Genomic DNA, 15,926 nt, shown 5'->3' with positions numbered 1-15,926 from the left:
TCCCATCTTACTTTCCTTACCGCACAGATCAGACCCCAAGCTAGGGCAGAAGCTGCCTGGAGGAGCAGAACACCATTTCTAAAGTCAGTCTGCAGAGAACCAGAGAATGGTTTGGTGTGGAAAACTCACATTTAGTGTGAGAAGTGTTGTGAGTAGAAACACACCATCACAGGAGACAGGATTAGACAATATGAGAACGAATAAGGATAGCCACCTTCTTTCCTCCTCTTAGTTCTTTCCTTTTGCTGCTGTTTGCTGTTGGGGCTTCTCAACTTCTTCTGTCTCAAACCCCATTTCTTACATTCTAGCAGCCCAGGTCTCCAGTCTTCTCCAATATAAAACTTCAACCAGGACTCTGTCCCAGCTCTGGGCAGCTCTCTACTCCCACCAGCCCGGCATGGAGATAGTTACTCTGAGCTCACGCTTCGGAGGGAATCCCATAATTGTCTTAACAGGGTGCTCCTCTTGGCTCAAATGCATTTCAACAGTAGAAACTTCTTTTAATTAAAGGGCCTTTTAGCAAAGTCAAAATAAACAGAAACGAACAAATTTTAAAACCCCTCTCTATTGTCTATATTTGTTGAACAACAAATGAAGTTCCAGCTAACACTTTGACACAGGTATTACAAAGGGATGGACTTCAGTTGGGTGGAATCTCAGGCCTCTGGGAGGTGTGCTCAGGCAGGTATTTTGGGGTGGTTGGCTCCCCCAGATCTCATGCTCTTGGCACCTTTTGTGACTGGAGGAAAGGATCAGACTTGGTCAGAAGATTTGGAGTTGCTCCAAGATCTGGTCTGAAATCTACAATATGGACACCAGGCTTGGCACAGGTGATTCTAGAATCACTTCCTGATTTCCAATCTGTGTAGATTCTCCTCTCCCCTCTCCTCCAACTGAAACCCCTCAAAACACCGGCTTTCAGGGGTACAGGGAGGAGCCCGTCAGGCTCTGATGAATCAACCACGGCCCAAGACAGGCTCAGATAATACATAAATGAATGAGAGAATACTTAAATGAATAAATGAGTCTGTGTTCCAATAAAGCTTTATTTGGCCTGTCCTGATCAAGTTTAATAACATTTAATAGATCTTTTTAAAACATGAGTAGTAAAAGCAATTCCTCTGTAATAACAATTATATATGAACTCCTGGTCAAGGTCAGCAGCTTGTTCCTTTACCAAAAAAGTAAAGCTGCCCTCTGAGGACAAATGGCACATGAGGAGCGGTGTACATTTCCTCTTCTTTTAAAAAAAAGAAAAAAAAACAAACACTTCGTATTTACATATTTCCATTTAAAAATTCGTCAGTGTGATTAATTCTGTTTTTAAATATAAGTTTCTAACGTGTTGCAGGTTTCAACGTACAAATCCTAGTTAGCTGATTAGATTTAAGGTGCTGTTGACGTGAGGGTGACCACGCCCAAGACCAACACTGGCGAGTCCTCTGCTTACAGACTGGCTCGACTTCCTATGGGTATCTTCAGGGGTCTTGAGGGAGAGCTGAACACCAGTGCTGGAAATGGCAGAGCATTCCAGAGGATGGACTATGCTTCTGCAGAGGAACTGCCATGCCCACACACCATCACCCCAGGCTCCATGTGGAAGTACACCTCTGGGTTTGCATGCCCCAAACTCATCCTGGCCTAAGCTATGAGGGGCATGGTGGCTTTGAGTCCCTTCCTTTGTCACGAGGTCCCCATGCTGGTGCCTGACTCCTGAGGGCCCTTGCTGTCAGCACCCCACATTTCATACCCTCCTATCTTTCTGGATTCCTGCCCCAAGGCCACTTGCTCTCAAATGCATTTCTTTAGTGCCTGCTCTTTGCCAGGGCTAAACGGATAATCAAAATCAGGGGCAGTACAATGAAGCCTGATAGGTCCCATGTGAAATCTTCTCCTAATACATTTGCTCTATGGCAGGTACCTCATTATTTTCCTCCAAAGGAGCGATTCGTGCGGAGAACATTAATTCCCAATGTAGGCTTGGAGAGAAGCCATGTGGATGTGGATGGGGGTGTGGGGGCAGACTGGAGGGATTCTTGGAATCACTGTCTTCAAACTCACTCATGTACAACGTCCCGTCAGGATCTAGGGCTGTGTCTTTGTGTCTGCGCATGTTTCAGGAAAGTGCATAGGGCGTTCTGGAAGAGGTGTGTACACAGGCCTGGGAGAATGAGTTCTTTTACCCACAGACCCCGGACTGGTCTGATCTGAAATAAAGATTTCAGACCATGCAGGGGTGAGGCAAATACAGGGGTGTGGCAGAAGGGAATACTTAAGGACTTGAAGAGCCAGAAAAAATATGCTTGGTGACTAGGGTAAGACTGGCTCAGTTTCCCATTTCGGAATACAAGAAGCATAGCTCTGAATAAAAGAATATCAAATGGGTCAGGTGGTAATGGACAGGGAAGAAACATCTTGGACCAAGTTTTCTGATAGAAAAGCCAGGGCGACCCCAGCAGAGGAAGACACTATATAGTGGACAGACACCGGTCTAGGGGCCAGGGGACTGGGATTCAAAACTTGCTGGGACTCTGACGAGGCCCTGATATTAAGTCACTTGCTTCTCTGGGGCTCATCACTTCCTCATCTTCACTCAACACTTCCTCTTCTGTCAGTTGAGGCTAGCTGGACCGGATGGTTTCAACCTATGCCTGCAAGTTTCTCTGCACCCAGCCACCCAGGTAGAGCCTGCGGACACTGCTAAGACATGTTTCTTCCCTGTACACCACCACCTGTAAAATGCAAGGGCCTCCTCTTCGCTGGGAAAGTGATCAACCCCCAAACTAGGCTCCTGTTCAAACCCGCTCCCAGAGGTTAAAGGCTAGTTATTAAGGCAGTTTAAGAAATGGACACTCCTCTCGCTCCTCGGATCCGTTCTGCGAACCTCAAGGCAGCAGAGACGGGCGGAAGGGGTGGTGGAGGTGCCAGGGAGGCGGACCCCTCCTGCCAGCCGCGGCTTTCCCGTGTGGGGCCTCCCGCTCGGGGGCCTGGGGCGCCCCCTTCGCCCTCACCACCTTTCTTTGGAGAAGGCTTCGGTCTGCACGAGATCGCCAGGATGCTCGGAGATGCACGCGCCGTTGAGGTCGCCCAATTTATTGTCCGGCAGGTCCTCGGGCTTGGTGCACAGTTTCAGGGCGCGGGAGATGAACACGTCCAGGTCGAACTGGGGGCTGGCGCCCCCGTCGATGGGGGCCGGCCGGCCAGGAGGAGAGGCAGACAGGCGGCGCTCGGGGCCATCGTCGGGGGGCGGGCTGGCGCGCTCGGGGCCGACCTGCGTGCTCTTGACCCACTGCGCGATCTCCAGGAAGAGGCTGGCCGGCTCGTCCTCGCGCGCCCCTGCGTCCGCGGCCACTGCGGCCACCGCGGCGGTGGGGGGCGCCCCGGCCGCCTGCTTCCAGTGCGACAGGTCCAGGATGAGCTTGGGCTCCGAGTAGTGGTGAGGCTTGTTGTCCCGCCACAGCAGCTTGTCCAGGTAGGACGGCGACCCCACCTTGTAGTCGCAGGAGCGCCCATAGTCGGCCTCGAAGGCGCGCTCCATGGACGAGTGCGAGTGCTCCAGGAAGCGCTCGGAGCTGCTCTGCGAGTCCTTGCGCGGGTCCACCTGCACGTCCTCCACCAGAGGCGCCGAGCCCGCGCGCGGGTCGCGCTGCACCTCGCTCGCGTCCTGGCACCGGTCGGGCCGCCACTCCAGGTCCGATGACAGGCTCACAGGGTACCTGCAAGGGTCAGACGGAACGGTGATTGGACCCCCAGGCGGGGTGGCTTTGTGGAGGGAGCCAACCCCCCTAATCCGTCTGCCACCCACAGGCTGGGTTTTCATTCCTTCCCAGTCCCTCCACCTCCTGTCCCCTCCAGCTCCCAAGGTGGGAGGGTGATGCAACAAGGTAATGGTGAGCCTCCAGGGCTCAGGTAGAGGGTCCAATTGTTTAGCTTAACCCTGTGTTTTTGTGTGTGTGTGTGTGTGAGGAGGACCAGCCCCAGCTAACATCCAATGCCAAGCCTTCTCTTTTTTGCTGAGGAAGACTGGCCCTGGGCTAACATGCGTACCCATCTTCCTCCACTTCATATGGGACTCCTCCACAGACTGGCTTGCCAAGTGGTGCGTGGATGCACGCCCAGATCAGAACTGGCCAACCTGGCCACCACAGCGGAGCGCGCGCACTTAACCGCTTGTGCCATCGGGCCGATCCCTGTGTTCTTTTGTATTCATGAAATTCCCAACAAATATTTCTTGTGCACCTATGTGCCAGGCGCTGTTCTAGGCATTACCAGACAGCAGTGAAAAAAGCAAAATCCCTGTCCTCATGGAACTTACTTTCTAGTGGGTCCACTATGCAGTGCTCCTCAAACTCGGATGTACACACAGATCAACCGGGGACGTTGTTAAAATGCAGATCCTGATCCAGTAGATGGGAGATGGGGCCTAAGATTCTGCATTTCTAACAGGCTCCCAGGTGATGCTGATACTGCTAGTCCAGGGACTTTGAGTAGCAAGGCCCTAAGGAGTGCTTCTCAGCCCTCGTGCAGATTAGAATCACTTGGGGGAATTAAAAATAAAATTCCATGGCTACCCCATTCCCTCAGTTCTGATTCAGTAGGTCTAGGGTGGGGCCCTGCATCAGCATGGTTTATAAACCTCCCCAGGTGATACTAAGGTACAGCCAGGGCTAAGAACTTCTGCCCTAGTGGATCTGGTTGGATGCCCTACAGCACCCTGCGTGGATGCAGAGCAGGTGGGGCCTATGGAAAGATTACAGACACCCTCAGGAGAGGCCAAGGATGCCAGAGGGAATTCTGCCCTCTGTCCAATCTGTCCTGCAGCTGTGGAGAGTGAAGTCAGCTAGCCAAGGGCAAATGAAGGGCAGGCGGGCAGGCCATCAGCTTGGGCTGAGCCGTCCCTCCCTGTGCCAGGTGCTTTATGCAGAACTGCGGGGAGCGAGGCAGGGAGCACAGAGGAAGCAGCAGCCAGCAGCCAGCTACTCTCGGAACAGGAGGCCTAGTGCTCACACAGGAAAAACCAACACACCAAGGACAGGCAGGTTTGGCCGTGTGAAGGGCAGACGGGCGGTGGCAGTCCCCATGGTATGATTAGTGAGGCATGGGATGGCCCCAGTACTGCCCGTCCTCCCAGTGACACCATTAGGGCAGGAGGCACTCCTAGAGGTGAACACTGCCTCCTCCCATGAGGGTCCTCGAGACTGCAGAGATTTCTAGAAAGCAGAGCTTGTGAAGACCCTAACCCTTGGCTGCCACATGCCAAGGGCCAAAGGTAAGTTATCTTTAGTTGTTGTAGCAACCCAGTGGTGTTAGTAGTATCATCCCCACCTTATCAATGAGGACACTAGTGTCCAGAGGTTACACAGTTTGCCTAAAGAGGCAGGGCCTGTAGAAAGGGGCTTGTCATCCACTTTGTCATCCTCCTCCTTCATTTGCCAGTGTGATGGGAAAGGTCGGGAGCAGAAGTGCACCAGGTCTAGAAGTAGTCAGAGTTGAAAGGCAGTGGCCAAAGAAACCCTGCTACAGCTTTTCCTGGCACCAGCCCCATGCCACAGCCATGATAAGCACAGGATGAGCCTCGCTGAGCCACCACTCGGTGCCGTAAATGCTGTGGAGTGGAGGGGGAGGGGCTGCAGGGACTATAGTCAAGGGCAGGCCTAGCATGGGGGTGGCAGAAGCGTCTTCATTAATCTCCATTTGTTGGCAATTCTTGATAACAACAATCGACAACAACAAACCTGTCCAAAAATAGCAACATTGCCCTGGCCCTCCCTCAGTGCCTCCTTAATCAGAAACCCATCATCTGTCAAATGACTAAAAAGGAGAAATTGCTCGTCTGTCACTTATGTAACTAGCTGTCACATTCCCACAACAGTGGGGCACCTACTTGGCCCCCTCTGAGTCCTAGTTGCCAAGCCCTTGACTTCTATTTCTAAATGGAGCAGCTATCAGCTCTCCCTCCCGGGATTAGCAGATGGTGATGCCCAGAAGTTTAGCTACCTGATCTAAGAACATCAGAACAGGAAGGGACCTAAGAGATCATTATGTGCCTGTGCAGAGATTGGTAAAAAATGTATCTTCTACCCAACTCTGATTCATTCGTAGTGACTTCTGGAGACACTGTGTTGAGAAGGATTCTGAGACCCAAACTGGTTTAGTGGGAAAGAGTTCTGTGATTCCTTAGCAGTGTCTGACGTGGATGCAGATTGGTGAGGGCCCCGAACGGGCCAGGTGTTAGCAGTGTGACATGATGCCAATCTCTAACCTCTCTGAGCTGTAGCCTCCTCATGCGTCAATGGGCAATAATAATAATGGCCCCTCCCTTACTGGCACTCTCAGTAGGTGCAAATGATGTGAGCCACATGAAAGTATTGTGTAGTGGTAAATTTCACATTGTTTTCTCTCCTTGCATTGCTGCATTTGACTTTTCAAGGGCAAATTCCCAGCCTGCAAGGTATGAGTTCCTACAGTGGGTACTCATTGAACACTTGTGGAACAGTGTGTCGAGCCCTGTGTTCAGTATACTCAGGGTGGGGAGGAAAGCTGGTGGTGGCTGTGTTGCACAAAGGAAGGCCCCAACCTACACATGCAAGACACGGCTGGTCATCTACTGGGCGTGTCAGGGGACAAGAGAGAGAAGGCAGGAAGCTAAGTGGGGAGAAAGTGCCCCATGGGCTATAGAACTTGAGAGAAGGAGAGAAAGGTCATGGAGGCAAAATAGAAAAGGAAGGACGGGGGTGGGGGGTCGGGCCCGTGGCTTAGTGGTTAAGTGCGTGTGCTCCGCTACTGGTGGCCCAGGTTCGGATCCCAGGCGCACACTGACGCACCACTTGTCTGGCCATGCTGTGGCCATGTCCCACATACAGCAACTAGAAGGATGTGCAACTATGACATACTACTATCTACTGGGGCTTTGGGGAGAAAAAGGGAAAAAAAAAAGGAGGAGGATTGGCAATAGATGTTGCCAATCAGGGCCGGTCTTCCTCAGCAAAAAGAGGAGGATTGGCACGGATGTTAGCTCAGGGCTGATCTTCCTCACAAAAAAAAAAAAAAAGAAAAAAGAAAAGGAAGGATGGGAATGTGGGCTCTAGACGCCAGGGCTGGAAGCCTCTGGAACCACACCTGTCCCAGTTGGAAAGCTGGCTCTGGTTGGCGGCCATCAGCAAGATGTCGTCAATCTCGTCCTCAATGCGGAAGGGGTGCTGTGAGGTGGGCTCGTCCTCGGGGCACGAGTAGGGGCTCATGTAGGGGTGCTGCAGCCCCATCTCTGCTGTTAGGCGATCCATGGGGTTAAAGGTCAGGATCTTCTCCAGAAAGTCGATGGCTGTGGGGAGCAAAGCAGGACATGACGGTCATTTGTTGCCCCTGCCAAGCTGAGAATGAGATTCCTCAGCATGGTGACGTCCCCGGGTATTTATACTTTTCTGTTTTTAGCCATTTTCTTTCTCATGATCCTCACCACAATCTAGTGACAAATTCAGAGCCAATGCTGCTTTTTTTGACTTCACAAATGAATTAATAGAAGCCCAGAGGGGTAAAATGTCTTGCTCAAGTTTTCATGGGGTCCAGGGTTAGAACTGTGCCTTAGGCTGGATTTCTCCAGAGACAGAGATTGGAGGGAGGTAGTCTATGTGGCAGTGATTGCAGGAAGCACGAGTAGGGGAGTGGGGAAGAAGCCGATAGAAGATGTGTCAATGAGCAGGTTTCTCCTGTGGGCACCTGGGACTCAATTCCGTTCAGGTCTTCTAGGAGACAGCATGGGACACACCTCAGAGGTGGTTCCACTTGGGTGGGGAAACTGGGGTATCTCTATACCCCTCCATTTGTCACAAGTTGAGTGCTGCCGAGGAGCAGCAGTAAAAGGCTTCAGTGAGAAAGGTCACCGTGGAGGTAGGCAGGGGACAGGGCTGATGGCCCAGAGCTCCTGTCTAAGCCCAGAGCTCCTCCTGCATATGTTGCCCCTGGAGGTCTGACAAACAAAGGTGGGCAGGCTTCTTCTTGAAAATATTTAACCACCAGGCTGAAGTCCCTCTGCTGAAGCTTTAGTGGCTAGACCATGGGGACGTCCTGGGCAGCTGGAACCTGGGGACAGGAAGGGACACTCAGAAGCCTTGTGCAGTGACTATTTGCCAACCAGCATGGAAGTATATCAAGATTTCAGCAGCCAGTAGGGTGTTATGGGTGTGCACTGGCTGAATATCAGCTCTGCACACAGTCTTGGTACCCTTTTTCCTGAACAGAGGTAGGGGCACCCATCTGCCCTGTGAGCTGGGCCTTGGGTTATCTCAGGGCAAGGTCTAGCCTGGAGGTTTGTATTACTTCTTAGCGCTGGAGGCTCCACTGAAATCATGACTTGGCTAATGAGGTTACAGCCCACGTGGAAAGGGAGGAATGCAGCTGAGCTCCAGGCCCAGGCTGCTGTCCTCTCAGAGGGGATCCTGGGTGGGCCTCAGCCTGAGCCATTACCCTGCCCCTCACACTAGTCGTGGATCTCTTTGCAGGAAAATTCATCAATGATTCAGGAAATCGATGGATTCAGAAGGTCACTGGCCTCCCAGGAGGATGTGGTGCTGCTCGTAACCCTAGACCAAAAGATCAGTTAAGCAGCAGTAAATCTGATCACCCCCAAACACTCTGGGGGCTCAGGGGATGCTTCTGGGCCCAGGGCTGCAGACTTGAAAGAGGATCAGCCTCACAGACCCCCGAGACTGGGAAGAATCGGGCACTCGAGTGCATGGCCCAGCTGTGCACTGCCCAGCTCCAGGCTGGGCAGGTCTTTCCTCTTTGGGCTCCTGACCCTTCCCTCAGCCCCACCTATTACACTGGACCTTTTACAAGGAAATGATAGAGTTAAAGCTCTAAACGTTGGCAGGCAACATCACCATTATCATCATTATTAAAAAAAGATCCAGGGAACCCTGCAGTTGGAAAGTGCCAACCCCAAAGGCCACTCTACTGATTCTGGTAAGGATGAGAATCTCCTCTTTCTTCTCCCTGACAGCTGATCCTCTAGCAGGTACCCAGACACTTCTGGGAAGCCCAAATATTAGAAAATCCTTCCTTATATCAAACTTAAATCTACCCCTTTAACTTTCACCCCTGAGCCTAGCTCTGCCCTCCATGGTCCCCCCATCAGCATGTTCTCTCTGCCCCATGACTGCCCTTCTCATGTTTGAAGGCAGCAGCCATGTCCCATGCAAGCCCCGTCTTCTCCTGGCACATAACCAGCCTACACCATCCAGGGCCCCTGCAGGTAGGTGTGGCTGTGTGACCAGAGCCAATGGAACAGGGGGAAGTGATGTGTGTACCCCACTTCCAGGACCGACCCATGTAAACCTCCTGCAAGAGCATCTGCTCTCTCTGCTCCTGGCTTCAGCTGGGAATGGGTGCCCAGGGGGACCTTGAAAGCCATGTATTGAAGACAGCAGGTGGCCTGAGTGCAAGCCATGGTCCCCAGGCTCCCCCACTCTGTCTGGCCTTGAGGAGAGCACTGGATACACTGCTAGGGGAGGGGTAAGCCATGGGGACTTCAGGTTTATCTGCTGCAGCACCAGCTTTACCTTAACGTATAAATCACCACACCTACCCCCCAACTCCTTTCCTCTGGTTCAACCTCCTTAGATGTTTTTAAGGCGCTTCTAATGTAATGAGGCTTCTATACAAACTTGTAACCTTCCTGTGGCCTAGTGGATTCCAAACTGGACTCCTCAGAGCCCGGGGGTCCTGGAAGGATTCTCAGGGGCATCTCTGGAGATTGAGAGGCTGGTGGGCAGGGCCCTGAGCCCCTCAACCCTGCTTCACCCAGAGCACTCCTGTTCCCTGTTTCGTATATTAGGTTTCCTCATCAGATTTGTCACTTGTGGTATGGTTCCGTCTTGTAGTAAACGGAGCTCAGAACTGAATGTTCCGGTGTGGTCTCGAGACCTACCTCCCTTGTCCTGCACCTGTGGCTTGATGGCTGCTGAGGGACATAGTCCACCTAGACTATGTCTTTTGAGCATCTGAGGGCTACAGCCAGAGAGAGCCCCTTCCTCTTCCGAGGCCTGCAGGGCCTCGAGTGTACAGCAGAGGGAGTGAGCCGAGGGTCACCAGCTGGCTCTTCTGGCTCTTGATGCCCTCTCTCCCACCGACGTCTCCTTTCAGTGATACCCCATCACCCTAAGGCCAGAGGCCAAGTGAGCCACTTTTCAAGGCCAGAGGCCAATGAGAGAATGTTGGTTGAAGCTGGCACGTTGGGAGGATGAAGCAAGTCTGGATTTAGTGAACATCTGCTCAGCTACGGGGTCGGGTCCACACTCATCAGCTGGGCCTCTTGGCCCTCTCACCTCTCCAGCTTCATGTCCTACAATCAGGTTTGTGACCCGTCCTGTTGATCTGAGTCCTCACCACTTCTCTAGGCCAGCTTCTCTGTCCCTCTCAGTGCTTGGGGAGTCTCTTCCCCTCTCTAAACACCTGGAGCTCTCACTGGCCCCTTGGGATATGTTCTTTAATCTTCATTCTCATCTCTGACAGGTGTTCCCTATCTTCCCAGCTAGGCCATCTCTTAGGTCTCTTTGAATTTCCATCCCTAGCACAGTTCTCTAGCCACAGTGGGTTAATGAATGTTGGCTGACGCTAGTGGTAACAGTGAGGAGCTTTATCTTCTATCAGGCTCCAATTCTGATTTTACCAAGACAAGACCCACGACTCTCAGAGCCAAGTCACCACGGGGCTGCTGTGTGTGTGGTTGCTTGGGGGAGGGGACATGGGTGACACAACCCTGATGCAGAATTCCTGAGAGGGGATTATACCTCTTGTCAGATGGTGGGATTTCTACAGAGGCCTAGGAATCAAAGTAAACATGGATGGGCTGAGTCTTAATTTGTGGTGAATCAAATTACCCCTCCTCCCCTTTAATGATGGGGAAACTTGGGCAGTTTACTGACTGAATGGGGATCATGGCCAAAGACACCGTTTTTGTGTGTGTGTGTGTGTGTGAGGAAGGTCAGCCCTGAGCTAACATCCATGCCAATCCTCTTTTTGCTGAGGAAGACCGGCCCTGAGCTAACATCTATTGCCAATCCTCCTCCCTTTTTCCCCCTTTTCTCCCCAAAGCCCCAGTAGATAGTGGTACGCCATAGTTGTACATCCTTCTAGTTGCTCTATGTGGGACGCCGCCTCAGCATGGCTGGAGAAGCGGTGCATCTGTCCGCGCCCAGGATCCGAAACCAGGCCGCCAGTAGCGGAGCACGCGCACTTAACCGCTAAGCCATGGGGCCGGCCCCCAAAGACACTGTTAGTCCAAGTTCTTGGTTTCTTGATGAGGAGACGTGTGGCAGACACTGCTAGTTGTACCCATGTCTGTTCTTCTCTTTCATAATAATGGACACAGAGTGTCATGGAATAAATATCCACTTCACAGCTTCCACTCTGGTGAGGTGGGGCCATGTGACTAAGTTCTGGCCAACAGGACATGAGTGGAGGTGAGGTGTATATATTCTGGCTCCCGACCTTAAGAGCAAGGGGACCTGACTTCCTTCCCCACCTTCCCCCACGTTCCAGGGGTGAAGGCAACACCCTAAGATGGCAGAACAACAACACAGAAGGGGCTTGGGCCCCTGGATGACTTTGTAGGGCAAGTCTACCATATTGGCCCTGGACTATCTGCTTTTGGATTATTATATGAGAGAAGTAAACTTCTTAACTTCTTTTTTCTTAAATACGAAATAAATCTTATTTAAGCCATTGAGAATTTGGGTCTCTCTTACAATTGGCTGAACCTATAGCCTACCTAATATAGGAGTTTCTAAGGAAGCCTCTGGCAGGTATGAGGCCTAGAGATAATGTAACTTCTAAGATGGGTGGAACAACTATTCTATGCCAAGAGCTTTACAAATTCTATTTTACTTACTCATCACAATGACTGTATGTGACATATATTATTATACCAATTTTACAGTCAGGGAACATGAGATAAGAGAAGTTAAGAAACTTTCTCAAGGCCAAACAGCTAGTCACTGGTGGAACTGGGGACTGAGTGTGGGTCTGGCTCTCAAGCTGATACAGCTCATGTTCTCTGTACCACACCATGCCTTCTAAGGGGGGGAAAGGAAAGGGAGAAAGGCAAGTGAGAAAGACAGGAATGAAAAGGAAGCAAAATCAGGGTAGAATTTGGAGGACCCACTGATGACTGCCTCCACAGTTGCCTGATGACCAAACTCTAGAGGCCAATCATCCTCAGTCTGAAGGAGCTAGGGCAAATGCCTGCTGCCAGGGTGCCTTGGCTTCTATATCTAGGGACTGTGCTTGGTCTTTCCGGAAGGAGAGCACCTGCCCCTCCTCCCCTAAGGTGAAGGCAGAGTGCAGTCTCCAGATGCTGGCCTGGCTGTCAGGCTCAGGTACCTTCACTGTTCACTTCGGGGAGCAGCTTGCGCAGCGGTCTCTTCACCTCCCAGGTGCTGCTGACGAAGGAAGGCATCACCCTGAGCAGCTCGTCCTTGTCCTCCTCCCGGATCACAGGGATGGTCTCCAGGATGAGCTGCATCTGCTCCAGCTCGTGTGCCCCTGGGGAGGCAAACACCAGATGGTTAAGCGTGCTGCCCAAGTGGCTGGGGGGTGCAGAAGCCCCAAAGCGGCTCTAGGAGCCTGAGAGGGGCAACACAGGACAGTGGAGCAGCACCGGGCTGGGGGCCAGGGGCCCTGGGTTCCGGTCTTCACTCCGCCACTAACTTGCTGTGTGACTGTGGGCAGGTTGCTTGCTGTCTCTGAGGCTGGGCTTTGTCAAATGTCTCTGCCTCTGGAATGGACCAGTCTGATATAGACTGAGTCAGCTGGTGCTCAAGTGATGGGAACAGCCTGGCCCAAGGCTTTCCAAGACTCCTTCCAATATGCCTCTCTGCCTGTTCTTTATCCAGCTGGGGAAGGAAATGATTTTAAGGCTAGGAATGAGCCTTACCTTTTGGTCTCCGATTAGGAGGGGAAAAAATCAGAAATAACAAATTGCGTTTAGAATGAATCTTGAACACACTGCCTCTGTGCTCCTTTGGGCAGAGGGAGGAAGACAGGCTATGCCAGGTCTGTGGGAGAAGTGTGGTGGGACAGGGTGGAGTCAAGCATTCATTCACTCTTTCACTCACTCACTTATTCATTCAACACATAATTATTTGTGGAGCACCTTCTCCCTGCCAGGCATCATGCTGGACGTAGGGAATGAGTACTGTTCTCATCTGTAAGAAAGCTTCAGTTTTTATGTATCTTAGAAACTAACTCATCTTCTACGCCCAGGCAACCACTGAGCACTGTGTGAGGCTTTGGCACCACTGGTGTGGCTCTGCTCTGTCTCCTTGCTGCGCGCCCTGACCTCCAGGCCTTTCTGACTTCCATTTTTCCTTGAGTAGCCTTTCTACTTACCTCTACGAGCTTAAATCCAACCAAGCCTCTCCCTCCTCAAGAAGTCCCCTGACTCGTCCAGCTGCACAGCAGGCCCCCCCTTACCACCCATCCCCATGGGATTCCAATGTGCCAGAAGCTGGTGGCCTAGGCTGGGGCTCTTCCATGTCCCCCCAGGACGCCCTGTGTGGCACTAAGCACGTGTGAGTGCCGGGCATGCTGCCCCAGCAAGTGCCTACAGAAGCAGGGTCTACTCTGAAGGGGTCCCTTTGGCCTCTCCCTGCAGTGGGCTCATGAAAGGTCAGTTTGGGGACTCTGGGAGCCCCTCTGGGTCCCCTCTTCAAATGAGTATTCCAGACCAACCACTCACAGTGGCAAGGAGAGAGGAGGAGGGGGCTGAAAATGTAGGGTGAGTATTTTCAGAGGTCAATCTCAAAGTGTTTGAATGCAAGTGATTACTTGATTTCGAAAGTTCTGTGCTCAAAAGGCTCTTTTCAGCCTCTCCAGTATTTTGTCTGAAATGATAATAGGGTGCCTCCAAGTAGTCCCGTAAAAGCCACAGAGATAATTTCAAAGAGAAAGCCTGGCATGTTTTGTGATTAGCATGCTCTTTGCAGTCAGTTTTCCCTTTCTATAGAAGGACATCAGAGGAAGGAAGGTGGCATGGTCAGCGGCTTACCTGCAAAGAGCATTCTCCCCGTGAGCATCTCGGCCAGGATGCAGCCTGCGGCCCACATATCGATGGCTTTGGTGTAGTTGTTAGGGGAGAGGAGCAGGCGTGGTGAGCGGTACCACTTGGTTACCAAGCCTTCTGAGAGATAACCCTGGAAGACAAAATCCCTGGTTCCAGTGATCAGCCATTTGCAGATACCCTCCCTCCCACACCTCTCCTTGTTTCCCCTCACATGGAGACACAACCCCTTTCACTCTTCATCCTTTCCCGTTGGTCTTGAAGGAGCATTAGGGAACAGAGGTCTGGTTTGTGGGGCTCAAAGGTTTGGCGGGGAAAACTTACGAGGCCCTGGATTTCTCTTCTGTAGAAACAGATCCAAGATTTTAGAAAGACTGATTTCCCATCCCAACTTGATGTAACTATGCAGAACAAATCTGCCCTCATCTAGAAGTAGATGGATAAATAGGAGCCATACTCAAGTTTATTACCATCAACAGAGTAATGATGAGACACTGGAACTTCACTTATCCAGTGGCTGAATCTCAGAAATAGCCATCCATTTGAAATCGAGCCAGTTGCTCTGGTGCTAATGATTAAAATTAATGCTGCTACAGTGCCAGACTCCAAGCCCCTGCTGAGAATGGATAAGCCCAGCTTCATAGTGGGTGCAGATGAAGGGCATGTAGAAACAGCCCGAAATGACAGAGTGGACACAGCTTTGGTTGGCTCAGAGGATTCTGGGAGTTCTACAGAGCATCTTCTTGGATACATGTTCTGGCTGATTTCAGCCACTGCTCAATGACTTGTGGTCTGGATGGAATCCCTTACTACGGGATATAGTGATAACATATGTGTTTTAGCAGAGATAGGAAAGTATAGCCAGGCAATTTGGAAATTGTTCTCGATGCAATTCAGAAAGCTGGCCCAACAGTGAAACCTGGGAAATGTCCATTTGGATTACCTGGAATGGTCTCTTTAAAGTGAGAAAATAGACCCATTTTGGGGTCAAGGTGAGACAGTTCAGACCGAGGGGATACGGTGTTATTGTTTGCTGATGTAATTCCTGTTTAGCATCTGAATTTTCCTATTTACTGATGTAAAAAGTATCACAGACTCGGGTTAAAACATATAAAGTTGGGAAGCCCAAAGACCCAGGAGCTTTTGATCAGTTTATCTGAAGTCTCTTCATTTGTTGAGCAAAAATTTATTAAGTGTTTAAAACCTTCTGAGAGCCCTGCTATTATGACAGTATTTTTATCTCCTCTAGGGCCTATTTCATACATATTTCTTCAGAGTAGAGCCTCAAACGGGTGGAAAAAAGGAGGAAAAGAGGAAAACACTCCTTCGCTGGAAATGACTACCGCATACCCATTGCCAGGCCTCAATGCTCCAACAAAAATGAACTCCTTACAGTTTTTTAAATGTGCCCCTCTTTCTCTCTCTGGACATCTGCATGTGTACATTCCATGGATGGATGTGTTTACACCCATGCCCTACCTGGCTGATCCACACTCAGGCCGGCTTCCTCTCAGAAGTTTCCTGGCTCTCTGGGATGAGGTTGATGCCCCTGCCAGGAGCTCCACTGTCCCTATTTTATTACTGTTTCTTTACTTCTCTGCAGTCCCCAACCCCCAGGACCATTAGACTATACACCCTTATGGGCAGCTGCTGTATCTTGTTCCACAGCCATTTCCAAATTTCCTAGTCCCAAGTCTGCCTCCTAGGAAGTGTTCAATGAACACTGTCGAGTGAATGAGTGAATGAATGAATGAGTGAGTGAGTAAGGAACGTTTCCTGTGGTTGGAACCCCCTTCAAAATGAGGCATCTTCTGCAGGGACCACTGATCCTCTTCTTTGACATACTTGACTTTACAGAGAGTTCCAATTC

General features: G+C 51.1%; 1 protein-coding gene across 2 annotated transcripts in view; it reads right to left on the bottom strand.

Moving 5' to 3' along the window:
* Positions 1 to 1,034: 1,034 nt before the first annotated feature.
* Positions 1,035 to 15,926, bottom strand: part of MAPK4 (mitogen-activated protein kinase 4) — a 157,815-nt gene continuing 142,923 nt past the window's right edge. For both annotated transcript variants that reach the window (XM_087439243.1, XM_014781422.2), the window contains exons 3-6: positions 14,045 to 14,189; positions 12,379 to 12,540; positions 7,120 to 7,321; positions 1,035 to 3,716 (exon numbers count right to left, since the gene is read on the bottom strand). In XM_087439243.1, coding sequence (XP_087295369.1) covers positions 3,008 to 3,716; positions 7,120 to 7,321; positions 12,379 to 12,540; positions 14,045 to 14,189 — 1,218 coding nt within the window. In that variant the 3' untranslated portion in view covers positions 1,035 to 3,007. The remainder of the gene's footprint in view (positions 3,717 to 7,119; positions 7,322 to 12,378; positions 12,541 to 14,044; positions 14,190 to 15,926) is intronic.

This window comes from Ceratotherium simum, chromosome 14 (genome assembly GCF_057802395.1).
Source record: "Ceratotherium simum simum isolate JZ-2026a chromosome 14, ASM5780239v1, whole genome shotgun sequence".
Taxonomy (NCBI): Eukaryota; Metazoa; Chordata; class Mammalia; order Perissodactyla; family Rhinocerotidae; genus Ceratotherium; species Ceratotherium simum.
This window is presented reverse-complemented; position numbering and strand designations above follow the sequence as displayed.